Genomic DNA, 27,925 nt, shown 5'->3' on the forward strand with positions numbered 1-27,925 from the left:
CCCTGATGTTTCTCATCTGTCACCTGATCAAACTTCACTAGCCCCACAGCCCTACTTTGCCTCCTAAAGATGACACGTGCTGTTCCCTCTGCTTAAAGCACCGTTCCAGCTCCACATCACACATGACATTCCTGGAGGAGGTGTTGAGGTTTCTCTGTGCACCCCAGCATCCCAGCTTTCCTCTATAGGAGGGCTGCACTGGAAAGCACTCTGCTCACAAGATTGTGAACTCTCCAAGAACAGGGCCTAACTTATGGTGTTTGCAGGCTGGAGCTTTGTGGATTTAAATCAAGCTCTCAGGTGTATGTAGGCTGCGACAAGACAGGATGGAAGAAATGGTTGAACAACAGCGGTCATTAAAATGAAAGCTATTATTCACACAATGTTTTTCTTAAGCCTGGCTTTGTGTATTTACATTTTCATTTAAGGTTCCAAAACTCCCTCTGAAGGTATCCCCCCGCATTGCGCCGGTAAGCAAACAGAATTTGAACAGGAAAGAGCAATTCTCAAGAGCAGTAGAGGGTTAAAAATCCAAATCTGCCTGATTCTAAAGTCCGAAGTTCCTGACACCTGTTGCACGGACAGAGCGTATGTAGGGACGTCGGGGAAATACAGGCAAATGAGGACCACGAATTTCAGCCGGGTTTCCAGCTGCCGGCGGTGCCCACCGAGCATCTGGATGACGCGTGCGCAGAGCGGCGGCGGCGCCCCCTGCAGGCGATCGCAGGAAGGTAAGGGGCGTTCAGTGCGCCTGCGCTCTCGTGGATCCTGTGGCGGCGCTACGCGGAGGCTGGGTGTTCGCGCGGCGGGCGCGGCCATGGCGCAGCCCGGCAAGCTGCTGAAGGAACAGAAGTACGACCGGCAGCTGAGGTGAGCCGGGGCTCCCCAAGCCAGGCGGGTGGGACAGCAAGCCGCCCCGCGCTCGGGATGGGCCTAAGCGCGCGGGCGGCGTGGCGGGCCTCCCTCAGGCCTCTCTCCGGGCCTGGCCGGGCCGTCCCGCGCCGTACGGGGCGTGGGGAGCTGGCACTGCGAGCTCCGGCCCCGGGCCACAGTGCTCTGCAAGGGCCGAGGATCCCCCTCCCCTTCCCACGAGGGCGCGGTTCTCAGGGTCCCTTCCAGACCCGTCTGGCTGCATTCGGACCCTTGGTTATACAGGATGGGGTCGGGGTGGGAGATCTCGAGGACCCCATCCCGGCCACAGACAGCGGCCCCGAGGGTCCAGTATTGTTCCTAAGCCAGCGCTGTCCAATAGAACTGTAAGGCTACTCTTCTACACACACGTAGGTAATTACACCTGACGTAGCAGCCACCTTCAAAAAGAAAAAGTGAAAACGAAGCTGGATGTGGGTGGTGCATGCGTCCTGAAACTCAACACTTGGGAGGCTGAGGCAGGAGGATTGCGAATTCCAGGCCAGCCCCCGGGATACCTAATGAGACCCTTCCAGAAGAGGCATCCCATCCCCCAAAAATATTTGAAAAGAAATATGAAATCTGTTTTCCTAACGTAGTTTATTTAACCTAACGTTCAAAATATTAATCATATGAATGTAATCAATAGAAAAAGGTTGCTTGAATTTGGAGATTGTTGACTTTTTCATACTGTCTTAGCACAGTTTTTGTGCAGTGAATACAGACACACTAAGCTTTTGCTTTACCACTTGAGCCACACTTTTTTGCTGGTTGTTTTAGAAATCAGCTTTTCTGCCTATTCTGGCTTTGGAATCTTTTATCCTCTGGGTCTCAGCTTCCTTTGAGTAGCTAGGATTACAGGGCTGAGTCTCTTGTACCTGGCTAGCAAATCTTAATTAAGGCTAGCCTCAGTTCTAGTGCTCAGTTGCCACTTACAGTTAGTGGCTGACTTAATAGAGTAGATCTAAACCACCAGATCAATCCTCTGTTACTCCTCCCTTTTGTTCCCCATTCCTTTGAACATCTTTTATGTGCTGGGTCAGCTGGCTGCCATGTCAAGAGAAGTTACATGTCCTTAAGGACTGATCTTCCATTTGCCCTTTTAGTCTAGTGCTAATCTAGGCTATGTTGGGTACTTAGTTCTGAGAATACCTGGATGGCAGACATTCCTGTGTTTTACAGGTGGGGAAACAATCTTGGAGAAGTTAAGTAATTTACCCAAAGCTCCACGTTTCATTTTGTTTTGTTTGGCAATTACTGGAGTTTGAACTCAGGGCCTTACCCTTGCTAGGCAAGCACTTTGTCAATTGAGGCATGCATGTTCCCAGACCTTTTTGCTTTAGTTTATTTTTCAGAAAGAGTCTGGCTTTGGCCTAGGGTAGGCCTCAAACCTTGATTTTCCTACCTTGGCCTCTCCAGTACCTGGAATTGTAGGTGTGTACCACCATGCCACATGTTTTAAACTCAGATCCTCTGACTTTTTGAGGGCTGGTACTCATTTACATTGCTGTTTTCAAGCTTCTGGGCAAAGAAATCAAATGACATCCTTTGTCAAATAATGTATAAGTTCCTGGAGTTTATTTAAAACTGCCAAACAGAGAAGACATTTTTACTTTAGGAGCCGGGTGCCAGTGGCTCACATCTGTAATCCTAGCTACTCAGGAGGCTGAGATCTGAGGATCACGGATCAAAGCCAGCTGGGGCAATGAAAGTCTGTGAGACTCTTATCTCCAATAAACCACTAGAAAACAGGAAGTGGCACTGTGGCTCAAGTGGTAGAGCGCTCTCCTTGAGCTGAAGGGCACAGGGACAGCGCCCAAGCCCAGAGTTCAAACCCCACAACCGACAAAAAAAAAAAAAAAAAAAGAAAAGTTGCTTAGGGCACCAACTTAACCTTTCACAAAGAGAACTGGTAGCTTGAAAGTGTCAGAGGAAATCAAGCCAAGTTGTGTGGCCAGGTAGCAGTCATTAAAGCCTTGGCTACTAGGCCAACAAAAAAGTAGAGAGGATTGCTTTCTTGCTTGACTCCTATCTTGAAATACATTATCTAGAGATGTACCAGTATTCTTAGGCTCATTCTCCAAGTACACAAAATTTTATCAGCTAAATATAACTCTGCCCTACTTTAATGGGAAAAAGATGTTTCCAGTCCATCTGGTTCTTCTAGGCTATGCCTCTACTCATTTGACAGCTGGTTAGTGATCTACCCTGGGCAAGGCCTTGTGCCAGACACTGAGATTCTGAACATGGTAGTAAGGTAGCATGGTCTGGGCCTTTATGCAGCTTTAAGTAAAAGATAGATGTTCAAAAGAAGACAAATGAAGTAGTTGGTTGTGATGTGCCTTACACCGAATCTGCTTTAAATTGGATTGAGAAGGCACATCAAAGTCTTTCGAAGTCTAGACTTACCTGGCTATAGCACTTTCTAATATAATTCCTATACTGACAAGAAAAAATTAATCAGTAGGGTTTTTTTTGTTTGTTTTGGTGAAGGTAAGCAGGTTGCCCCAGAAATGGTGTGTGATTGTGTACCTTGTATGGTTAATGATACGCTGATGTGAATCAGGATATAGCATACATTTGTAATTCTTATTCCATCTCTATTTTTGTTAAAGTATACTACAGCTGTTAATCATGATATTAGGATGTTCATTAGGTATATTTTCAAGCACTTCTGTAGAAGTCTGTGTAGAACTTTTCAGTGTCCTTGGTATAGCTTTTGCTTATTCTTGCAGATCGACAGTGATAACTTCTATCTAAAGATCTTAAATGCACTGACTATATATACTTTCAAAGAAATGAAACCACTTAGGCATATTTTATTTATTCTATTTTATTATCTTTCATTTAATTTTTCTATTTTTAAAAAATTCTTTTATAGGGCTGGGAAGGTAGCTCTGTGGTAGAGTGCTTGCCTTGCATGCATGAGGCCCTGGGTTCCATTCTTCAGCACCACATAAGCAAAAAAAGCCAGAAGTAGCACTGTGGCTCAAGTGGTAGAGCGCTAGCCTTGAGCTGAAGAGCTGAAAGACAGTGCCCAGAGTTCAGGCCCCACAACCGACAAAAAAAAGAAAAATTCTTTTATATGTTAGGAAATGGAAAGACTTGGAAAAAAATCATGTTAATGAAGTAAGCCAGTCTCAAAGAAATTTAGGTCCTATGGTTTCCCTTATTTGCAATAATTAGTATAACTATAGGATAATCTTATCAGATGATCTGGAAAGCTCAAAGCTATGTACATATGACCATATAAGATGATGCTAAGTGAAATGAACCCCAAGATATAGACACAAGAGGTCTGTCTTTGTTGTTTTAAATGTACTATGTGATTTTTTTTTTGTTTCCTTTGTATGTTCTTTGCCCTGTGGTATATCCCATGTTGTTACTATACTTGATTTTGGTACCCTGCATCTTGTATATACATTTGTCTAATCTGGGGAGGGGAAGGGGAATAAAAAAATGGTGAAACAAGGACACAGGATGTCCCATTGCAGTGATACCCACGAGACAGTATTTTGGAAAGGAACATTACAACTTTGGAGCAGGAGGTGTGTGTGTGGGGGAGTAATGGAGGTGGGGGAGGGAAGGGATAGTGGGACAAAACAGCAAAGGGGGTAACAATGATCGACAAGTAATGTACTCATTGTCTTACTCATGTAACTGTAACCCCTCTGTACAGCATCTTTACAATAAAATTAAATTAAAATAATTTGAAAAAAAATCTTTTATATGTGCCAGTTTGAACTGAGGTCCTTCCTTTCTTGCTTGTTTTTTCTGCTCAAGGCTGATGTTCTGTCACTTGAGCCAAACCTCACTTCTGGAGTTTTGCATATTAATTAGAGATAAGAGTCTCAAGGATTCTGGCCTGGGTTTGTTTTGAACCTCAGTCCTAGATCTCAGCCTCCTGACTAGCTAGGTTAACAGGTATAAGCCACCAGCACTCAACTCTTTATTTATTTATTTATTTTTAAGAAATGAGGGTCTAGTATGTTTCCCAGGCTGGTTCTGAATTTGGCTCAAGGGATCTTGTGTCAGCTTTCTGAATATCTAGGGCTCTAGACATATGCTACCTCCATTCCTGGCTAAAAAAGTATTGATGAGTGTGTTTATGGATCTGGCTTTTTTAATATTGGTGAGTATGTCTATGCACGTTGTATTCTGAAGTTAAGAATAATGGACAGGGGCTGGGAATGTGGCTTAGTGATAGAGTGTTTGCATAGTGTGCATGAAGCCCTGGGTTTGATTCCTCAGTACCACATAAACAGAAAAAAAAGACGGAAGTGGTGCTGTGGCGCAAGTAAGTGGTAGAGCACTATCTTTGAGCACAGAAAGGCTCAGGGGCAGAGCCTAGGCCCTGAGTTCAAGCCCAAGGACCAGCAAAAAAAAAAAAAAAAAAAAAAGTAATGGACAGGAAACTGGGAGACCAAGTTTCTAGTTGTGACTTGATTCTGTCAAAACTATGCAAAGTATAATTTGTTTCAGTCTTTGGTTATTCCTCCATATGATTACCACAATAATATCAGGTTCTGTCTTACATGTTTTCTAAAGTTATTCTGTGAGTTATTCTATGCAAGAATAATTTAAAGATCAAAGAGAATACCTGAAAGATCAAAGATGATCATTCAAGAAGGTTAAATTTTTGTAAGGATTTGAAAATGTTCAATTTGTCTTGTCTTATAGGTTGTGGGGTGACCATGGTCAAGCGGCTTTGGAATCTGCTCATGTTTGCTTAATAAATGCAACAGCTACAGGAACTGAAATTCTTAAAAACTTGGTTCTACCAGGTATTATAGTTTGGTGGTTGCATTCTAGTTTGACTTCTTTAAGCTTCTGATCTATATGTCTATATCTATATGTGTCTTTCTGTCTGTCTTTATATATTCTTGACTTACTGTTTTTGTCTCCCAGGTATTGGATCATTTACAATTATTGATAAGAATCAGGTCAGCGGAGAAGATGCTGGAAACAAGTACGTTCTGTTTTCAAATATGTATATGTTAAAGAAGGCAGTACACTGTCACAAAAGAATGAGGCCTGGAAAAAAAAAAAAAAAAGAATGAGGCCCGAATCTTAACTTAGCTCTTTAATCAGGATGACTTGAATCAATGGTGGAAATTATCTATGTTTAGGATAATGGAGAAGAGGAAGTGTGTTAATAACAGGTAAAATGCTAGCACGTGTCTACAGAAGGTACTCCTCACACTCTATTGGGACATGACTGGAGTATGTGTGGGAGGACCTTGAATAATTTTTTTTTTAGTTTCTTACAAAAGGCACTGTTTCACTACAGCATTTCCCAATGGTGGTCTGCAGAATGCTGGTTCTAGGCAATTTTAATAGCTGTTTAATGGGCCAATAGGTTCTATGGTCAAATGAGTTTGGGAAATGGGTCAAATGTAGTTAAAATATCTTTACTATAAAACTTTAGTATTGTGTATATAATGTATATTATGTATTATTATATAATTTTCCAAAAAGAAACTATATCATAAGGTGTTTGCACAGGTTTGATTTTTTTTTTTTTTAAGCTTGGAACCCTTTCTCTCAGAACATCTTAGCATGTAATGAAGTTTGCATTCTGTGGTGCTTATCTTGGGAAGCATTGATTTGCTAGCCAAGGCACATATAATCTATTAAAGTAGAGTTTGTTTAATACTATGAACACTGTATCATGTTATAACAAACAATTTTTCCTTTCTACCACATAAACTTTACTTTTTGTTTTTACATTCCTTCCATTTTAGTTTTTTCCTTCAAAGAAGCAGTATTGGCAAGGTAAACAATCAGTTTGTTTAAGAATATGTTTGTGCGTACGCATCTAATAATGCCACTGTATTTTGATTACCCAAAAAGATTTGAATTTAAAAGAGATCATTCTTTGAAAAAGAAAGTTTCCTCATTGTTCTTTTTTTGTTACTGTTATTTTATTACTGTTATTTTATTAAGTCCATATATTAAATAAAACATAACAAGAAAATCAACAAATTTATAAAATAGAATTTGAGATGTTTAGATGAAAAAGAAAAAAACTCCACAAGAACGATGCCTTCATGTCTACAGATTACTCATGTTGTTAGTCTTGAACTTTAAATATCAAGTAAAGGTATCTACCTTGAAACAAAAGTTGGAATGCTGTAAGGTTAAGCTGCAGTTAATATAGTGATGGGCCAGAAAAATTATAGATTTTCTAAATCTTATTCTAATGCTGATATGCAAAATGCAAGCTTTTAGCAGATAGCAAGAAGGAAATGAGTGAATTAATGCAACTTATCTCCAAGACCTCTAAAAAGTGAAAAAATAAATAAATACTGTGTTTTATAGTGTTCCCTCAAAGCATTGTTATAAGCATGCGAGGGTGTTGTGAGCAGTTAAACATTCTTTTTTTTTTTTTTTTTTGGTTGGTCATGGGGCTTGAACTCTGGGCTTGGGCGCTGTCCTTGCGCTCTTCAGCTCAAGGTGAGCACTCTACTGCTTGAGCCACAGTGTCACTTTCTCATTGTTCTTTTTTCTTCTTTTTCAGGGCTTCATGCTTGCTAGGCAGATGCTTGAGCCACCTTTTCAGCTCAAATTAGCTTATTTTTCCAATAAAATAAATCTTCATACTATTGGTAGTTTAAGAATTTAGGCTGGTACTGGTGGCTTATGCCTATAATCCTAGCTACTCAGGTTGAGATCTGAGGATTGTAGTTCCAAGTCACCCCAGACAGGAAAGTTCGTTTATATTTTATATTGTTATCTCCAATTAAGCACCAAAAAAGCCAGAAGTGGAACTGTGACTCAGGTGGTAAAATGCTAATCTTAACTGAGCAAAAATGCTCAGGGATAGCACTGAGGCCCTAAGTTGAAGCCCCAGGAGTAGCACCAGAACATAAACAAACAAAATAAAAAGAATTTAGAACTGTCTATGATTTCACACTATTTTATACTAGTCTTGAGAAACATTATGTTAAGAGGATGGAATATTCTGGTTAACATTTTTAATTGAACTTATCCAGAAAATTCTTTATTTATATTTTTCAGATAAAGTACTTGGGGCTTGGGATGTAGATCAGCAGTAGAGTTTACATAATGTGTATAAGGCTCTGGGTTCAATCCCTAGCACAGAAAAAAAGAAAAAACAAACATGGTGTCATAGCTCATGCCTATAAGTTAACACCCTAGAGACTGAGGCTGGGAGATTGCAAGTTCCATGACAGTCTTGACAACACAGAGAGACCTTATCTGATAAAGAAGAAGGTTGTAACAAAACCATGTTAGTGAACTTACTAAAATATTATGAATGGAAGTGACAATTGCTTTTAATGATTGACGATTTTTGTACAAGATTGTAGGTGTGGGTGGTTAGAGTGGGTCTGAATTTGGTCCAGGATATCCTTGTCTATTTCCCAGGGTTTTTTATACATTTGCCTAAAGAAAAATTAGAGCAAATAGTGTGGTTATTACAGAACTCTGGTAATGATGGTTTTGCTCTCTTTAAAGTAACATTGTGGGGGCTGGGAATGTGGCTTAGTAGTAGAGTGTTTGCCTAGCATGCATGAAGCTCTGGGTTCAATTCCTCAGTACCACAGATACAGAAGAAGGCAGAAGTGGTGCTGTGGCTCAAGTGGTAGTGTGCTAGCCTTGAGTAAAAGAAGCTCAGGGACAGTGCCCAGGCCTTGAGGTCAAGCCCCAGGACTGGCAGAAACATAAAGTAACATTGTGATTGAGCCTCAGTTTAAAAACTGTGGGGTATAGCGTTGTCTTACCTATGCATGAAGTTTGGATAGTTTCATAGTGAGTTTTGCTGATCTGCAAATTTTTGGATTAGATAGTAGCCATATTTTCTAATCAAGTCAAATGCTTTGTTTTTCAAAAGAACCGAGCTCAAGCTGCAATGGAATTCTTACAAGAACTAAATAATGATGTCTCTGGAAGTTTTGTGGAAGAGGTATAATGCATATATACATTACTATTCTATGATGAAATAAAATTTTGTAATAATTCAAAGTCCTAGAAACTTAGAATTTTGGATCTTTGTATCATTTTTACTTAGTTGGAATTGAATTTGTTGCCTTTTTAAAAATTCTAAAATAGCTTAACTGTTTCTGCCATCTTTAATATGATTGTGAACTTGTGGATTTTTTTCCCCCTCTTGTCCAATATAGAGTCCAGAAAACCTTCTAGACAATGATCCTTCATTTTTCTGTAGGTTTACTGTTGTGGTTGCAACTCAGCTTCCTGAAAGGTAAATTTTGTTGTTCACATATTTAAAATTTTTTTCATCGTACTTGATTTGCCTGCTTTTAGTCTCACTATAAAGATAGGTTTAAATTTTTTAAAGATTCCTTAGAAAATTTTAGTGGGAAGCTCTTGTATTAATACTGAAAAGATGAGGAAGAAAAAAATACTGGTACTTGAAATTTTTGTGGATAGATTTATAGCAATTAAGGTAAACATTGGTTAATCAATCTGATTTAAATACTCTATATGCATGTGTGAAATACCATAGTGGAACACCTTTGAACAATTAACATACACTTAAAAAATGAGCAACAGGAATATAAAACAGGTCCTATCCAGGATGTGGATACTAGTAGGAGGGGGAAGGGTGAACAGAGAGGGTGAAGGAGAGTGAATATGGTCTTGTTGAGATTGGCCTGGGAGGGAAGAAGGGGGATGGGGAGAGTGACTGGGGGGGGGGGCGAGTCTGACCAAAGTACATTGTATGCATATATGGACATGTCAGAATGAAACAAACCCCCCATGCACAAATGAATGATGCTAATAAAATAGGGGGAAAACCTAGTTAGGATTGACTATAGGAGTTACCTGGAAGTGTATACATGTGTTTAGTAAATATTTTTCTCTTGTGGAAATGTTTTTTTAATGTTTTTTAAAAATGATTTTTAAAAAATCAAAAATTTTAAACAACATTCTTCTTAATACAATAGGACTAGGGTTTGGTATCCTTTTTTATCCCCAAAAGGTAATGTCTTTTTTAAGACTGCCTTGTGAAATTGTTCGCTTTTCACTTTATCCTTGACCCGTTTATATAAGTACAATGGGTATATCTTTGCATTTATTAGTAAGAATGTTGCTCTGTTTTAAGGCATATTTTCATGTTTGGCATGTTTTATGTTTGGCCTATATGCATTTGCTTATGTTCTTACTTTACTTTCTCTTATAGTACATTACTACATTTAGCAGATGTCCTCTGGAATTCCCAAATCCCTCTTTTGGTCTGTAGGACATATGGACTGGTTGGTTATATGAGGATCATTATAAAAGAACATCCAGGTAGAATTGTTGCACATTTGGGACTTTCTATTCATTGCTTTAGCTGTAATTTTAGGAAGTCAGTTTGGGATTATAAAGTAAATATGTAGCTACATATATCTATTACAGACTCAAAGTAGCAATAGACTCAAAATAGTTTAGTCTATTGTTTTCTTACATAGCATTATAGAAAAATATAAGGCAGAAATGTAACAGATATGTCATCATCCTTTTTTATCCTTCTCTATCTTGTTAGACCCAGCAATCATGCAAATACTTAGATTCTTTTCTTTTCTAGCCAACATAAGTCCTGTATGGTTACTACAAAAGGGTAATGTGGGTCACCCTGACACATACCAATATTTCCATCTCCATTCCTTTATCTTTCTCATACAGATCCTTGTACTCCTCAGTTCATATGTAGTTTGACTCAGCAAGCAAGCCATTTACCCAGCTGCTATTCTAAAGGAAATAGTGCCATTCATAGGCAGACCTGCATCAGCTCAGGAGTAATAAAGGGATAACTTTTTACCTATAAAATCTTACTGGTAGAATTTCATAAGTACTATGGTCTTTATTTACTTAAGGAAGTGTTTTCCTTCTGTGCCAGCTCGGAGCCAGGTGCTCTGTTAGTGTAGGGTGGTCATTAACATTAACAGCATCACCAAGGAATGATGTCTGTATTGGCAACTAGGTTGGGTTAAGTTTCTGGTAGGTAGTGATGGGCTATTTAAGAGGTTTATGTGGGAGAATGACAGAATGAATTTTTATTTTAGATGGATTATTCTGAAGTTGAGTGGAGAATAAATGGACTTGGAAGGGGCAAAGATTGGAGGTAGGGGTTAATGTTAGTAGATTTCCAGTGATCTAGGTAAAGGAAAAAGAGTAAGAGCCCCCTCCTTAGGGAAAATTTTATAGGTATAGGGAATACGGGAAGAGGAGGTAGATAATAGTGAGGGTAAATATTGCTAGCTGTGTTGATATTATTTCATTAACTCTTTTTAAAGCCTGCATCAGGTAGATACATATCTGCTTTTCACAGATGGTACTGAGGCACAGAGAAGGTCACATAGCTAGAAAGTGACAAAATTGTACCTTGTTCTAAATGTTCACTGGGACCATGTATTGTCTTATAATGTACATGGAGAGTGGTTAGGTCAGGAAGTGGGGGGGGTGGGAATTGATGTTGGGGGCAAAGGAAGCAAAAATACTGAATGGCCCTTGGGTTTCTAAGGAAAAAAAAAACTAGGTACACAGTGATGCTTTCTACTCTTGATGATCACAAGAGGAAGGTAGGTTATCAGTTGTCATCTGCAGATGTATTTTGTCAGTTTTGAGCTTTTCAATTATGAAAACAAATTGTCTTCTAAGTGGGTCTTGATTTTATTTTTATTAAACTTACAATGAGCCAAATATAGTGATGTACACTTGTAATTGTAGCACTTAGAAGGTTGTTCCAGGATTTAGAATTCAAGGTCATCTTGAGCTATATAGCTAGCCTCTGTTTCATAAAGCAAACAAGCAAAATCCCTTTGGTCCATTTAAGATTCATCCATATATAAATTTTATACTTTTAACATAATGGAAAAAATCTGAAGGCACTTGTGGCTATTTGAGTTCCTAAAATGCGGTGTATTGCTTCAGTATTATTAAAGAATTAAGTTTATCTTCTGGGGTGACTTATTTTACAGTGATAGAATCTCATCCAGATAATGCATTAGAAGATCTACGACTGGATAAGCCATTTCCTGAGCTGAAAGAACATTTTCAGTCTTATGATTTGGAGCATATGGAAAAAAAGGTTGGTGTATGTGTGACCTTTTATAGAGAGATTTTCAATATTTCGTTATTTCCTTTTTGAGATGTCTAACTGTGTAGCCCAGGTTGGCCTCAGATTCAGAATATAGCCCAAACAGACTGGTCTTGGACTCCTGATCTTACTGTTTCAGCTTCCCAAGCGCTGAGATTCAGACATGTGCCACCACATCTGATGCAAATGTGTGTTTTTAACCTAAGGTTTGTTTTTTTTTTAATTGTACCAATGTGAGAAAATAACTGTAAATCCCCATATTCCTGTCAGTCATCCAGATCACATTATAACATTTTACCTTTTTTTTTTTTTTGGTGGTGATGGTACTGGGCTTTGAACTAAGGGCTTCCTGCTTACTAGGCAGAAATTCTATCTCCATATAAGCAATACTTCCAGCCCCTTATCTGTTTTCAGGAAATTAAATTTTGGGTCTGGGAAGGTGGCTCAGTGGTAGAGCGCTTGCCTTACATGCATGAGGCCCTGGGTTCGATTCCTCAGCACCACATAAGCAAAAAGAAAAAAGCCAGAAGTGGTGCTCTGGCTCAAGTGGTAGAGCACTAGCCTTGAGCTGAAGAGCTGAGGGACAGCGCCCAGGCCCCACGACTGGACCCCCCCTCCCCCCGCAAAAAAAAAAGAAATTAAATTTCCCACAAACTTAAGGACTTTTTAATTGAACAAAAGTACATAAACTAAACTTCTTTGTGTATTCAATAGCCAGGTAAAGAAATTGAGCATTAATGTATTCCAGAAGCCTTTTTCATGGCCCTCTTTCTAAACAGACAAATGTACCTTTTAAAGTACATTTGAATTTGACCTGTATATAATGACATGTGCCTATAATCCTAGCACTGAGGAGCTGGAGGAGGATCTGGAGTTTCAGGCCAGCCTAGGCTATAAAGTGAGATTTTGTCTGAATTCCCATTCTCTTTCAATAAAAACAAACAAAAAAAATACACACACACACACACATACACACACAAATTGAATTTGTGGTGGATGTTTGTGAAAATTGATCTTCTAGAAACTTACTTTTAGTGTTTGAAAACTACCAAAGCATCTGAGTGTGTGATAGTATATTCCTTAAACCTTAGCACTTAGGAGGCTGAGGCAGTATGACTAAGAATTCAAGGTTTGCCTAGATTACATAGCAAATTCAAGGCTAAACTTGGTTACATAGTGGGACTTGGACTCAGAAACAAAAAGAAGAATGAAAATTACTAAGGCAACTGTAAATTTCATTATACATGTAATGTTTATGCCAGACTATATAAAGAACATATATTTTGTTTGTACTTTGATATTAATTAAAAAGTAGGTGTTCGCCAGGTGCTGGTAGCTCAACCTATAATCCTAACTACTCAGGAAGCTGAGATTTGAGGATCATGGTTCAAAGTTAGTCTGGGCAGAAAAGTCCCTGTGATACTCTTATCTCCAATTAACCACTCTAAAACAGAAAATGGAACTGTGGATCAACGTGGTAGAGCTCTAGCCTTGAGCAGAAAAGCTCAAGGATAGCACCCAGGCCTTGCATTAAAGCCCCGTGACTGACCAAAAAAAAAGGTCGGTGTTCATTTGGTCTTTTAAATAACAGAAGATTGTCTTTTCTTAGTGTTCAGTTGGTATCTGGAATTGAGATTTGAGTTGTGTTTTGGGTAGTGTTCCTGAGACTGTTTTCTGGCTGAGAAAATGCAAAGTAGTACATATCTGAAACATCAAGATTAAATTGTATACTAGGGGAGGAGGGAAGCTGGGAGGGGAAAAAACCCGGAGAAAATGAGGAGGGGGTGACATTATTCAAAAGGAAATGTACTCATTACCTGACTCATGTAACTGTAACTCTTCTGTATGTCATCTTAACAAAATTTAAAAAAAAAAAAATATATATATATATATATATATATTAGATACTACTCTAAAAATACTACTAAAGTCATTTTTATCAACTTAGTTAATAAAAATTCATCAGTCCATATTTATTAGGAGATGATCATATTGTTAAATGTGTTGAAAAGTGAAGAATTAATGTTAACTGATACTTTCTTTGTTTTGTCTCTCATTTTCAGGACCATAGCCATACTCCATGGATTGTGATCATAGCTAAATATTTAGCACAGTGGTATAGTGAAGTATGTCCTTTTTTTTTAACAAAAAAATTCTATGTACACCTGTATTTTTATTATAAAGGTTTTCATGCAAGAGAATGGGAAATTAATTATTTTCTGAAGGGGTATGTGTAGGGCAAGGAAAAGCTGTTTTTCTTTTAGTTCTGATATGTTTATTAACAAACTGAAATTTGAGTAGATTTCATCTGAAACTAGCAGTGGGAAATGAATGCAAAGAAATGGCCTGCACTTTCTTTTTTCTAAAAGCAAGCCTCTGATTTCACAGAGGCTTATGTTTTGATCATGAGATCTCATATGGGGAGTAGGAGAAGCTTTGGACTCAATTCCTTATTTTGAGTTTTTATAACTTTTTAATTTTTAACTACTTTAGACAAATGGACGAATTCCTAAAACATATAAAGAAAAAGAAGACTTCAGAGATTTGATTAGACAAGGTAATATGTGTTGTGATTAAATATTGTATAAAGTTTGAGAAGCAAATTCCTTGAAGCAAATGGTTTTTTTGGATTTCTCTTAGTATCTATATCATGTTATGAGCATGAGGTTTTATTTTATATTTCCTCTCAGGAGGTGAAGAAACCATACCTTGTATAGTTTTAAGAAGGATAATGATAAACTGTATTTTTTCTTAAAGTTCTGACTTCTGATTCTCCCTTCAGAATCTATGTTTCTATAATGTTGGGGAGGAATGAAGTAGAAAAAAGAAAAGGACTATTGCTTGTTAACTATTTCCTATCTTATTAGGAATTCTAAAGAATGAGAATGGAGCTCCAGAAGATGAAGAGAATTTTGAAGAAGCTATTAAAAATGTGAACACAGCACTAAATACAACTCAGGTATTATGATTTGCTGAGAGATTCATATAAGAAAGATGTTTTCTGAAGTCCTCAGATATGAAAGTTATTTGTAACAAAATAGGTTAGTATTTCCTAAATACAGACTTAGAAGTCAATATATAAAACACAAAATATTTATTACTGACAAAAAATAAAAATTACAGGCCAGTGTGGTGCAACATGCCTGTAATCCCTGCACTCAGGAAATCTTGGGATCCTGTCTCTAAATAAATATTGATTAATTTTTAAAAAATTTAAATAGCGCATAACTCAGATGGTTTTTGTTCTGTTATGGTTTTGTTGTTGAAGTCTGGCAAGTGAGGATTGGGGGGGGGGGCTTTGGTGCTGGTCCAGGGCCTGGACTTAGGACCTGGGCACTGTCCCTGCATAAGGCTAGTGTTCTACCACTTGAGCCACAGCTCCATTTCTAGCTTTTTGGTGGTTAATTACAGATAAGAGTCTTCTGGACTTTTGTTCCCAGGCTGGCTTCAAACTGTGATCCTCAGATCTCAGCCTGCTGAGTAGCTGGGATAACATGGGTGAGCCACAGGTACCTGGCTGCAAGTAAAGTTTTTGAGAAATTTTGAAATAATACACTGCTATGCTGTTAGGATTTTTTTTTATAAATTAAAATGCAAAAATATTGTTTTTTGTATTAGGAAAGCACTTAAACTGTTACTGCAAATTTGTTGAAGACGAGTTTGCTTATACATGTAAGATCTGAATTTTGTGACTATAAAATTTATTTCAGTTAACAATATATTTCTAATAAGTCAGGCACCTGTAATCCTAACTACTCAGGAGGCTGAGATTGAGGATTGCGGTTCAAAGCCAGCCTGGGCAAGAAAGTCGATGAGACTCATCTCCAGAAGTGATGCTGTTGCTCAAGTGGTAGAGCTCTAGCCTTAGGCTGAAGAGCACAGGGACAGATTGTGCCCAAGCCCAGAGTTGAAGCCCCACGACACACCCAAAAAAACGAATATGTTTCTAGTAAACTAAGTAAACAGATAAAATATGTCAGTTGATAGGAACAAAATTAGAACTAAGGGTAGAACATGATGAGGAGAGGAGGTCTGTGTGCAGAAGGTGATGTAAGGTGGGGCCAGGGAGACTCAAAGAGGTGGATTTAAGCAGAGTTGAGTTTAGAGAAGCAGGTAGATCCAGTTCATGACAACACTTCAGGCCATGGAAGAGTTCTGAGCAGGGAAGTAGAATGATTTGCTGTTTCTTTTTCTTTTTTTGTAACATAATTTGATTGCTGTTATTAAGGTGTTATCAGGGGGGTTACTGTTTCATAAGTCAGGTAATGAGTACATTTTTTTTTTTTTTGGACAGTGGACTCATGCCATCATTTGCTTTCTCTTTCTTGTCTCATAAGGAAAACAGAATAAAAGGGACTAAGGGTAAAAGTAGGAAGAATAGGTTTTATATCACTGAACACTTTCTCTTTTCCACACAATAGCTGAATCAAAGCCTTCTATTTATATGGTTTTTATTAATGTATGATGATCTTGATAGCAGTAAAAATAGCACAATTATTCAGTTTTTGTCAGAATGGTTTTCCGTGAACAGTTCCAGTTAAGAATTTCATGGAAAACTGGCTTAGTAATAATACCTTTAGTCTTTATTCTTCAGATGTAACTATAGAATGGCTTGTTTGTGCTCCTTTTGTAACATTTTCATTTTGTAACATTGTCTTTCCCTATCAACTTTCAGATTCTGATTATAAATAAAACTAAACAAATCAGAAGTTGGTATTTCAATGTACTTTGATACTTCAAAGACATTTTTTGACAAAATAGCACTGAAAGTAAAGATGAAACAATTCTTTGAATACTAAGTAAATGTTTCATGTTCCTTCATTAGATCCCAAGAAGTATTGAAGATATATTTAATGATGACCATTGCATAAATATCACTAAACAGGTAACAATAACAAAAAGTAAAAATAATACTGTTTAACCTCTGGTCAAAATAAAACATCACCACTTAATGCTAATTTTTTCTTTTTTTTTTTTTTAGACTCCACAGTTTTGGATTTTAGCTCGTGCCTTAAAGGAATTTGTGGCCAAAGAGGGTCAAGGAAATTTACCTGTTCGAGGCACAATTCCTGATATGATAGCAGATTCAGGCAAATATATAAAACTGCAGAATGTGTAAGTCACTATTTTCAAAGCATGTACAACACATTAAAGATAAACATTTCATCAGATGTGAAATGGAAGTCTAACTTTATTACTTAAAAATAAGCAAAAGAATTGAATGAACAGGTTTTGGTTTTTTCCTTAGTACATTTATTTTGTAGAAAGTTTTTGTTTGTTTGTTTGGTTTTTTGCCAGTCATGAGGCATGGACTGTAGGCCTGGGCACTGTCCCTGAGCTTCTTTTGTTCAAGGCTAGCACTCTACCCCTGAGCCACAACACCATTTCTGGCTTTTTCTGTGTATGTGGTACTGAGGAATCGAACCCAGGACTTCATGCATGCTAGATAAATACTCTACCACTAAGCCACATTCCCAGCCCCAGAAAGTTTTGTTTCTTTTTTAAACTGAGTGGAAAGTACAGAGTGTTCTCATATACCCCCTGGAGGTAGATTTTCTTTTTCCTTTCACATATCAAGATAAAACCTAACATTTGATCACTTACTCTGTGCTGTATACTATTCTGTGCATTAATATATAAATACAGTTCACAGCCACTGTAGGAGGGATGCTATTACTGTCCCATTTTACAAATGAAAAAACTATTGCCTTTTAGAAAAAGTAATTTGTTAAGGGTCAGACAGCTGGTAAACCCAGCTGCAGAGTCTTTACACGTAATTATGACTCTAAGTCTTTGAACTATGTAGTCTTTGATTTTGATTACTTTTTTTGTCATTAATTTTTCACGATTTAACTTAGGAGTTCCTAACTATACATAGACATTTGTTATTCAGGCCTGACCCAGATAGACTACTGAAGTAATAGGTCTCTATGGATGTTATCTTTGTGTAGTTGGTACACCGTGTTGATGAATCCAGGCCTGCTGTTGGTGAATCCAGGACTGTACTCATGGTTTCTACCATGGCTAAATATTGTCACACAGAGATCATAGTCATTGTCTAACAGACTTGCTTTGTGTCCTACTCTTAAGAGTTTTGGTCATCAAAACTAGCTGGATGTTGGTGGCTCATCCCTGTAATTCTAGCTACTGAAGAAGCTGAGATTTGAGGATTGAGATACAGAGCCAGTTGAGGCAGTAAAGTCCATAAGACTCTTATCTCCAATTAACCACCAAAAGGCAGGAAATGGAGCTGTGGCTCAAGTGGTATAGCACCAGCCTTGAGTGAAAAAGCTAACAGAGAGTACATAGGCCCTGAGTTGAAGCCTAAGAACTGGCATAAATGAATGACTGAATGAATAACTAAATAATAAACACTCAAAAAGTCAATTGAGGATAGAAAGAAATAGGACCTTATATAGAAGGTAATCAGCTCAACACCAATGATTTTTAGAAGGTGAAATGTAAATATACTGAAAGAAAAGTTTTGCATGGATTTGTGGCTGGACAGTTTTGAAGTATTTAACTTTCTATGGACTTGACTTCAAGGAGGTTAAGTCATGTTCTTCGATAACACATTTTATCAGATCCTCTATCAGAAACCTGGGTCATAGATCCCGTAAGAAGGTGGGCTTAAGTTGGGTGTTGTTGATTACAGTGGGTTTTAGTGGGCCACAAGTCTGTTACCAACACTGGAAAGATCCTTCAACACCAAGAAGTGCCACTAGCAGCATTTTTCTGCTACCTTTCATTTTGTATGTTCCTAGACCCAGTGTTTTCTCATGAAAAATATTTTTTGTTTGCTTAAAATTGATCATTTAAATTTTGCTAAATTTAAAAATTGTTCACTGTCTTTTTTATTATTCCTTCCCAGTTACCGTGAAAAAGCAAAGAAAGATGCTGCTGCTGTGGGTAATCATGTTGCTAAATTGCTGCAGTCCATTGGCCAGGTAAGTCACTGGGCATACTTGCCTGACAGTGCATCTCCCCACAGGCCTGAGGGAAACTTGGCAGAAAGGGGTTAGAGAGAGGAGGCGGAGGGGTGGGGGGATGTGCCACGGGCTCCGCATCTTGAGGGTGAGTGCTCACTTACCTACCTACTGCGAACTCCTGTTATAAGAAAACAGGTGTTTTGTTTATAGTATGTATTAATTGTATAAACAAAGGAATTTTTAACAGGTGTCATTACTCCTTTTCACACATGTGTATGAAATACTTCAATCCTATTGTTCTTTATACTCTTCTTTCATCGTTCCCCACCCCTCTTGCTGTTTCCCACCCCTAAACAGTCTCCCTGTTTTACACACAAACAGGTATTTTTGAAGTGCTCTACCGGCTCTTCTAGAGAGCCTCCCCATTGCATAGCCATTAGCTTTGTGCTGCACCCTTTGTTCATTGTTTCTTTTGTACAGGTGCAAACCCTGCATTTATCTCTTTACAGGCACCAGAGTCCATTTCAGAAAAAGAATTAAAATTACTTTGTAAGTTCCTTTAAATTAATTTCCTTACTTAGCTTGATGAAATGTGCTACAGGAAATGTTCCCAAGAGTTGTTCTCTTTTTAAAATTCATTTAGTTTATGTGCTACGAAGGAATCGAACCCATGGCCTCATACATGCTACTCAAGCACTCTACCACCAAGTCACATTCCTAACCCATCCCAAGAGTGTTAAATGGCACAACTTTTAATTTTTCGATGGAATAGATATACATCATTGATATCTAGATGTTTTTTTCCTCTTATAGTAAATAGAGAGGAAGGAAAACACCAAGTACTGAGTTAGAATCTGAGTATTGACTCCCTTCCTCCAAAAATTGACATTTCAAAAATAAGTAAATGGAGAGAGAATTTTAATACTGAGTTATACATAGAATCTATCTATAGTAATGTTAAAAAGTCATAGTTTAATTGAAAATTATCATTTAATACAGAATTATTTGTGGCTTAATAATTTTAAGGGATATTTTTCCTAAAGATCTTGGGTGTCCTCATTCATATGTATATTGACAGTATTGGTTTAAACACTTATTTTGATCTGTGTTAAATAGCTATAACAGAATTAAGAATTTGCCCTCTAGTTTCAGAAGACCAGGCATTCTGGGATCTTCTCTATAATTTTTTAGTAGGTCAAATGCATTTTAAGAGTCAGTTGCAAAATAATAAAAATCTGTTTTACATACTGTTCCTATATCCTGCCCATATTTCCTAAAGAAGTTTATATTTTGCACGTTCGCCCTCCTTTACATAGATTTATGACTTTTTCTCAGTGCCTGTGTCAGTTCATTTTAATGTTTTGTTTCACTAATCTTGTGCCTTGTATTTGTATTAGCATTTGCTTTATTGAATTTTATGATACTGGATTAAAAGCTATGTTAGATATTGAGGTTATTCTGTCTATTTTGATGTATGTTTGAAAATTACTATAATAGGACATTTCTTTTAAAAACTGTCTTGGCAATATTGGGGTTTAATTGAGGGCCTCACATTTACAGAGCAAATGTTCTACCTCTTTTTTTTGGCGGGGGTAGAGGGTGGGGAGGGGTGTCAGTCATGAGACTTGAACCTCAGGGCCTGGGCACTGTCCCTGAGATCTTTCACTCAAGGCTAGTGCTCTACCACTTTGAGCCACAGCTCCACTTTGGTTTTCTGCTGGTTAATTGGAGATAGTCTCATGGACTTCCTGCTGACTGGTTTTGAACCATGATCCTCAGATCTGAGCTTCTTAAGTAGCTGAGATTGCAGGCATGAACCATCGCACCAGGCCTATTATACCTCTTGAACCAAGCCCCACAGTCATTTTTGGCTTTCATTATTTTTCAAAGCCTTTTTTTTTTTTTTTTTTTGGTCAGTTGTGGAGCTTGAACTCTGGGCCTGGGCACACTTTTTTTTGGGGGGGGCGAGGGGGTCCGGTCGTGGGGCCTGAAGTCTGGGACTGAGCGCTGTCCCTCAGCTCTTCAGCTCAAGGCTAGCGCTCTACCACTTGAGCCACAGTACCACTTCCGGCTTTTTCTGCTTATGTGGTGCTGAGGAATCGAACCCAGGGCCTCATGTATGCAAGGCAAGCGCTCTACCACTGAGCCACCTTCCCAGCCCTGCTTTCATTATTTTTCAAATAGGGTTTCATGCTTTTTGCCCCAGAGCTAGCTTCAGACTGATACTCCTACCTACATTTCCTGTTTATCCTGGATTACAACATGTGCCACCACATCTGGCTTATTTATTGAGATGTAGTCTCCCTAATTTTTACCCTGGGTTGGCCTCGAACCTGATTCTCCAATAGCTAAGATTATATTTGTGAGCCAACATCTAGTTCAGAGTTGTCTTTTTATATATTAAAAAAAAAAAAAAGTCTTCCAAGCTAGGTGCTACTATTGCCTCATGCTTGTAATCCTAACTACTTATGAGACTGAGATCTGAGGGTCATGGTTTGGAGCCAGCCTGGGCATGAAACTCTTGTGAAATTCTTATTTCCGATTAACCACCAAAAAAGCGGGTAGTGGGGCTATGGCTCAAGTGATAGAATACTAGCTTTGAGCAAAAAAGCTCAGAGACAGCACCCAGAGTTCAAGCCCCAGGACCAGCACGAAGAAAAAAGCTTACCAAAAGAACATTATGTGAGTCTTCTTTTAAGACTATTTGTCAATAATAATAATAGTAATTGAGCTATATTGGGCATTGTGCTAGGAATTTACTTTATGTAGTTGTCACATTTGATCCATAGAACAACTCTCTAAACAGTATTATCCTCATTTTACAAATTAAGAATGGGCTCAGAGAAGTGTTGCCACCTTCTTACTCATTGCTGTCCTAAGGATATGAATTTATGATGACTTGTATTCTACTACCTTCTCTACTATCCATTAGCACCTATTGGAAGGCTTTTCTTCATATTCCCATGCTTGTGAAGGGGACATACAAAATTTCCTATTAAAGTGGCCTGTAATTCAGAATAATCACCTGTCACAACCATTATTTCCATTAAGTCTTTCCTATATGCAGGCAGCAATTCTGCATTTCTTCGAGTTGTAAGATGCCGATCCTTATCTGAAGAATATAGTGTGGATACAATTAACAAGGATGAAATTAGTAAGTATAATAATCTGATGCTAGGCTAAAAAATGTATTTCATGTATAAAAGAATATATGGTGATGATTTTTTAAATAGTGTAAACATTCATATTCCATTTTTTTCTATAAGTAATAATATGGATATTGAACTTAAACACAAAATCATATTTAGGTAAATGTATTTTCCCATATTTTATTATTATTTACCATTTTCTACTTTATTGTCACAAAATATCTATTTTTGAGGAAATACTGTTTTGTGTCCTGAAACTTAGATTCAGGGTTAGGGCATTATTATTTGTATGTTGCAAATCATGTAAAATATACTCTTTTTTTTCTTTCAGTTTCCAACATGGACAATCCAGATAATGAGATAGTATTGTACTTAATGTTACGGGCTGTTGATAGATTTTATAAACAACATGGTAGATATCCAGGTAAAATTAGAAAGTTGATAAAGTAAAATCATGAATAAACACTTGAAATGGACCTTAGTGTTCTCTGGATAGTACAGTGTTACTTGAATGTCACATTGTAAACAAACTGTACCTCATTTACCCAAGAGGAACTATTGTGTCCTTTAAGTATGACTATTTGCAAATAGTGTTTGATTCTAAACTATTAGAGAAGAATGTTGGTTGAAAACATATAGAAACCTTTTTTTTCTGATTTCCATAGTTTACTTCTCAATTCATGCTGAGTTTTGTTTTTATTTTTGGTCATGGGGTTTGCACTCAGGGCTTGGGTGCTGTCCCTGAGCTTTTTGTGCTCAAAACTAGCACTCTACCACTTAAGCCACAGCTCCGCTTCCAGTTCCTGGTGGTTAATTGGAGAGAAGAGTTTCATGGACTTTAATGCCCAGGCTGGCTTTGAACAGAGATCCTCAGATCTCAGCCTCATAGTGGCTAGGTTAACTGGTGTGAGCCACCAGTGCCTGGCTCATGCTGAGTTTTATGTAGTGAAACAGGAAAACTATGAGAAGTATTCCAGTGACTTCTGAACTCTAAACTGAAGATTCCTGGATTTCTTTGTTTAATATTTTTTGTTGTCTGGGTAATTTAAGTAATAACCTGCCAAACTACAGAGAGTTTACAAATGCGATATTTGTAGAATTAGTATAATCTTAAAGATCTACAATTGCTCAAAAGATTTTGTTGTTGATAATTTTATTGGTTGAGATAGAGCCTTTTGAACATTTTTTGCCTAGGCTTGCCTTGAACCCACATCCTTCCAATCTCAGCCTCCCTAATAGCTAGGATATAGGTAAAAATCAGTGTTCCTAGCTTGATTTTTTAAAAATATATTACCTAAATATTGTTATATTTCTTTATTAGTAATAATAGTAGCTTACCTTTGGTGGCATTATTAATTATTAAGAATTTTAGGGGATCTGGGTTATAGTGTAGTGGTAGAATGCTTGACTAGCACTTATGAGGAACCTAGGTTTGATCCCAAGTACAGAGAAAAAAATATAAACACAAAATATTTTTTTTAAAAAGCCTTCTTCAACTTTTATGAGCTAACACACACACACACACATATCTGTGTCTTAATTTTTTCATCTTTACATCATGAGAATAATACCAACTTCATAGGATTGAATAAATGAACAAATTTAAAGAACTGTCAAGCATCTGCCAGGGTACAGTAAATATTGTCTATTATAGCTTCATGTCTCAGTATCATTTACACACCTAGAAATGGATAATAAATGGTAGGTATAAATAGGACATTTTCATTCAGTTCTTTTATCAAATAATTGTTCAGCATGAACTTTGTGCCAGATCTATTACTCTTTTGGACACTGGGAAGAAAACAAAGACTTACTGGACAAAGACTTACTGAATTTCAGTTTCTAATAATTTTTAAGTCTTTTTTGTCATAGAAGAAAATAAACAATTTTATCACTTAATTATAATTTATAATTAAAATGATCAACAATAAAATATTCTGATCAACTATAGATCTTTTAAGATTTATGCTATCTATAAATAGTATGTGCAAATGTTGGTTTTATACTGTGTTGTTTTTGTTCTTTAGTTTCAGACCTTACCATTTGACTAGATTGTGTGAAGCTAGATAAAGGAGTTAGCCATTACTTTTGAATTACATATTTATTTTAATGAAAGTTAACATATATTTACTTTTTTGCAGGGATATATAGCTATCAGATTGAAGAAGATATAGGAAAGTTGAAGTCCTGTCTCACTAGCTTCCTTCAGGAATATGGGTTATCTGTAATGGTAAAGGATGATTACATTCATGAATTGTGAGTATTCTTCAAGACTTCTAGGAGATAATATAGTACCCTGTCTGCTGTAAGGCTAATGTAAGTTTATGTTCCTATCCTTTCCTGTAGTTGCCGATATGGAGCTGCTGAACCACACACCATTGCTGCGTTCTTGGGGGGTAAGTTCCATAGATGAGAGACTTACCTGTACTGTTATTTATTTTTTTGTTTGTTTATTTTATTGCTGATATACTGGGCCTGGGTTTTAACTCAGGGCCTGGGTGCTGTCCCTGAGCTTTGTTTTTTTTTCCCTGCAAGGCTAGCTAGCACTTTACTTGAGCTACAGCACTACAGACTTTTCCTGCCCAGGCTGGCTTTTTTTTTTTTTGCCAGTCTTGAGGCTTGAACTCAAGGCTTAGGCACTGTCCTTGAGCTGCTTTTGCTCAAGGCTAACACTCTACTATTTGAGCCACAGTGCCACTTCCAGCTTTTTCTGTTTATGTGGCGCTTAGGAATCAAACCCAGGGCTTCATAAATGCTAGGCAAGCACTCTACCAGTAAGCCACCTTCCCAGAAAAACTGGCTTTGAACTGCAACCCTCAGATCTCAGCCTCCTATATAGCTAGAATTCTAGACATGAACTACTGGTGCCCAGCCAGTTAATACTTTAATAAGTAGTTTTCTTTTCTTTTTTGGAGGTGCCAATTCTGGGGCTTGAATTTTGGTCCTGGGTGCTGTCCCTGAGCTTCTTTTGCTCAAGGCTAGAGTTTTATCACTCTGCTGAAGCAGGGTTTTTTGGTAGATTTAGTGGAGATAAGAGTCTCACAAATTTTCCTGCCTGTGTTGGTTTCAAACAGTGATCCTCAGGTCCAGCCTCCTGATTACCTAGGATTCTAGGCATGAGCCCTGGCATCTAGCCAAGTTTTTGTTTTCTTCACTGTTCTAATTAGAGAAGTCAGTGAAGTTGAGATTATTCTGTAACCCACCATATACTGGTCTTCCTACCTTCTGTCTCTCCCATTGCCATTCATCTAGAGCTCTTAAAGAGTCACTGAATCCTTCTAAATCATAGTTTGGGTCATGTCTATTACTGAACCTCTATACCACTCAGTGTCACTCTCACTTTCTCTTTTTCTCCTGCCCCAATTCCCTCAGAAGTAATCTAGAGTCCTTAGGAGCTTGACATTAAAGATCCAATAAACTTGTTTTTTCTTCTGGGACATGCCTTTTAGTTCTTTGCTCCTAGATCTTTGCTCATTTGGTCCCATTAGCCTTAAAAAAATATCTTACCTGCATGTCCAAAATTTAGCTTTTTCAAGGACCAATTCAGAAATACCTCTCCCCCTCTACCCTAAAAACTCCTCTTATCTCTTCTCTCCCAAAACTCCTCTTATCTCTTCTCTCCCTCCTTGACTTCCTGCCTAGTCTTGAGTCAGTTCAGGCTACTGTATCATAGTACCATAGTACCTTACAAACTATAGAAATTACAGTCCTTGGAGTCAGATCAGGATGTCCACCATGTCTCACAAGAGAACCTCTAGTATTTCCTTCATAAGAGCACTAATGGGTTCATGAAGACTTCACAACCTCTTGATTTAATTACCTTCCAGAAGCCCACCTCCTAATACCACTCTGTTGTTGGATTAAAATTTCAGCATATTCATTGGGAAGGGAACATGAATATTCAGTCCGTAATACCCTCCAAAAAAATCCCTTTACTCTCCTAGTATGATCTCTTACAACCTAAGTTATTTGCTTGTGACATATTCCTTCTGGATAATTAATACTTTGAAGGCAGATCCAAGTTTAATATTTAAAGTGGTCAAAATGCAAATAAATGATAAGCTTGATAAGCTTGAAGAAACTTCTAGCAAACCCAAATTAAAGACTGAGTCTGAAGATTTTCTATTTCTGTGGGGGTTTTGTTGGTTATGGGGCTTGAACTCAGGGCCTGGGTGCTATGAGCTCTTTTGCTCAAGGATAGCGCTGTACCATTTTGAGCCACAGCTATGTTTCCAGCTTACCGGTGGTTAATTGAAGATAAGAGTCTCATGGGCCAGGTACTGGTGGCTCATGCCTAGCTACTCAGGAGGCTGAGATCTGAGGATCTCAGTTCTCAGTCTTTGAAACTCTTATCTGTGATTAATCAGAAAAAGCTGGAAGTGGTGCTGTGGCTGAAATGGTAGAGCACTTTCCTTGCACACAAAGAGGCTCAGGGACAATGAGGGCCCAGGACTGGGGGTTAAAAAAAGTCTCATGGACGTTCTTACCCTGAACTACAATCCTCAGATCTCAGCTTCCTGAGTAGCTAGGATTACAAGCGTGAGCCACCAGTGCCTACCTTTTCATTTCTTTTATTTTTGCCATACTGAGTCTTGAACTTAGGGCCTCACGCTGTCCCTTGGGCTTTTCACTCAAAGCTGACATTCCACCACTTGAGCCACAGCACCAATTCCTTTGTAATCATTTTGAATACTGCCATTTTATCACCTCACTTCCTTCAGGGTTACTTTAAATGCTGTAATGGGTCATCCCTGGCTTTCCTACTTAAAACTGTGCCCTTCTTTTGGGCTCATATGTCTCTCCTTACTTTTTTTCCTTAGCACTTAGGGTCTTTTGACATACTATACATTTTATTTATCTGTAAATTATGTCTCTTCTCTGCTAAAATGTAAGATGTATGAAAGCAAGAATCAGATCTTTTTGCCTTTGTTCCCTATTGTATACTTGGTACTGAAACATGATTATTGTTAACCTAGCTACAGAGGAAACACAATGGTTGGGTAGAGTGCTATGTCATCCCCAGCAACTCAGGGAAAGACAAGTGGGAGGATTGCAGCTTAAGCCAGCACTGTCAGAAAGCAAAACTCTACTTCAACAATAACCAATGCAAAAAAAAGGGCTAGAGGCATGACTCAAGTGGTTGAGTGCCTGCCTAGGAAGTAGGAGTCCCTAAATTTAATCCTCTCTCCACCACAAAAAAAAAATGTAGTTTTTGTTTCAATAAGACTTAGTGAGCTCTGTCTGTTTTGCATTTCTTTTAAATATCTTTGCTTTTGCTTTATGGAATTGAGTTTTATTTAACTCTTGAAATTTACTCTTTTCAAATGTTTTCTTTTTGCAGGAGCTGCTGCTCAAGAGGTTATCAAAATAATCACCAAGCAGTTTGTAATTTTTAATAATACTTATATTTATAGTGGCATGTCCCAAACTTCAGCAACTTTCCAGTTATAGAATAAGCACCTGTGCAGTGTGGTAATGATTGAAACTTTAATTGCCTCCAGATCACGCTCTACACTGTACAGTTCTGCTGAAGGAGAGTTGTTAAATTGTTTCCTCAATAAACATTTTTCTCATTTGTAATGTGGTCTTACTCTTTGGAACAGAGAGAGAAAGGAATCATCTTCCTAAGAATAAAGCTACTCATGAAATTCAGTGCATTCATGATGCTTTGCTACTTCACTTATCATAAAATGCATGTTTCATTAGAAATAGTTTTAATTTTTTTATTTTAAGTAGTGAATATAAACCACATATGGACTCTAGCTGTAGACAATTTAAGACCAGTATTATTTGTTAAAACAGATTTAAAAAGAGACATTTCAGGATGTAGGTTTTTGTTTTTTTGTTTTTGGCTAGTCCTGGAACTTGAACTC

General features: G+C 37.8%; 2 protein-coding genes across 2 annotated transcripts in view; one reads left to right on the plus strand and one right to left on the minus strand.

The window, feature by feature from the left end:
* Window positions 1-27,925, minus strand: part of LOC138815445 (carbonic anhydrase 7) — an 84,965-nt gene that overhangs the window by 15,081 nt on the left and 41,959 nt on the right. The gene's annotated exons all lie outside the window — the stretch shown is intronic.
* Window positions 765-27,632, plus strand: LOC138815442 (NEDD8-activating enzyme E1 regulatory subunit). Its single transcript, XM_070004864.1, has 20 exons — window positions 765-870; window positions 5,590-5,693; window positions 5,818-5,878; window positions 6,654-6,684; window positions 8,765-8,836; window positions 9,054-9,133; window positions 10,076-10,185; window positions 11,856-11,965; window positions 14,038-14,100; window positions 14,468-14,531; window positions 14,842-14,933; window positions 16,800-16,859; window positions 16,956-17,089; window positions 18,846-18,921; window positions 19,413-19,452; window positions 21,971-22,057; window positions 22,384-22,476; window positions 24,194-24,308; window positions 24,399-24,448; window positions 27,394-27,632. Exons 1-20 carry the CDS (start codon window positions 818-820, stop codon window positions 27,501-27,503), a joined length of 1,605 nt encoding a protein of 534 aa, XP_069860965.1. The 5' UTR covers window positions 765-817; the 3' UTR covers window positions 27,504-27,632.

The sequence above is a fragment of the Dipodomys merriami genome, unplaced genomic scaffold (genome assembly GCF_024711535.1).
Source record: "Dipodomys merriami isolate MVZ:Mamm:240054 unplaced genomic scaffold, mDipMer1.0.p SCAF_64, whole genome shotgun sequence".
NCBI lineage: Eukaryota > Metazoa > Chordata > Mammalia > Rodentia > Heteromyidae > Dipodomys > Dipodomys merriami.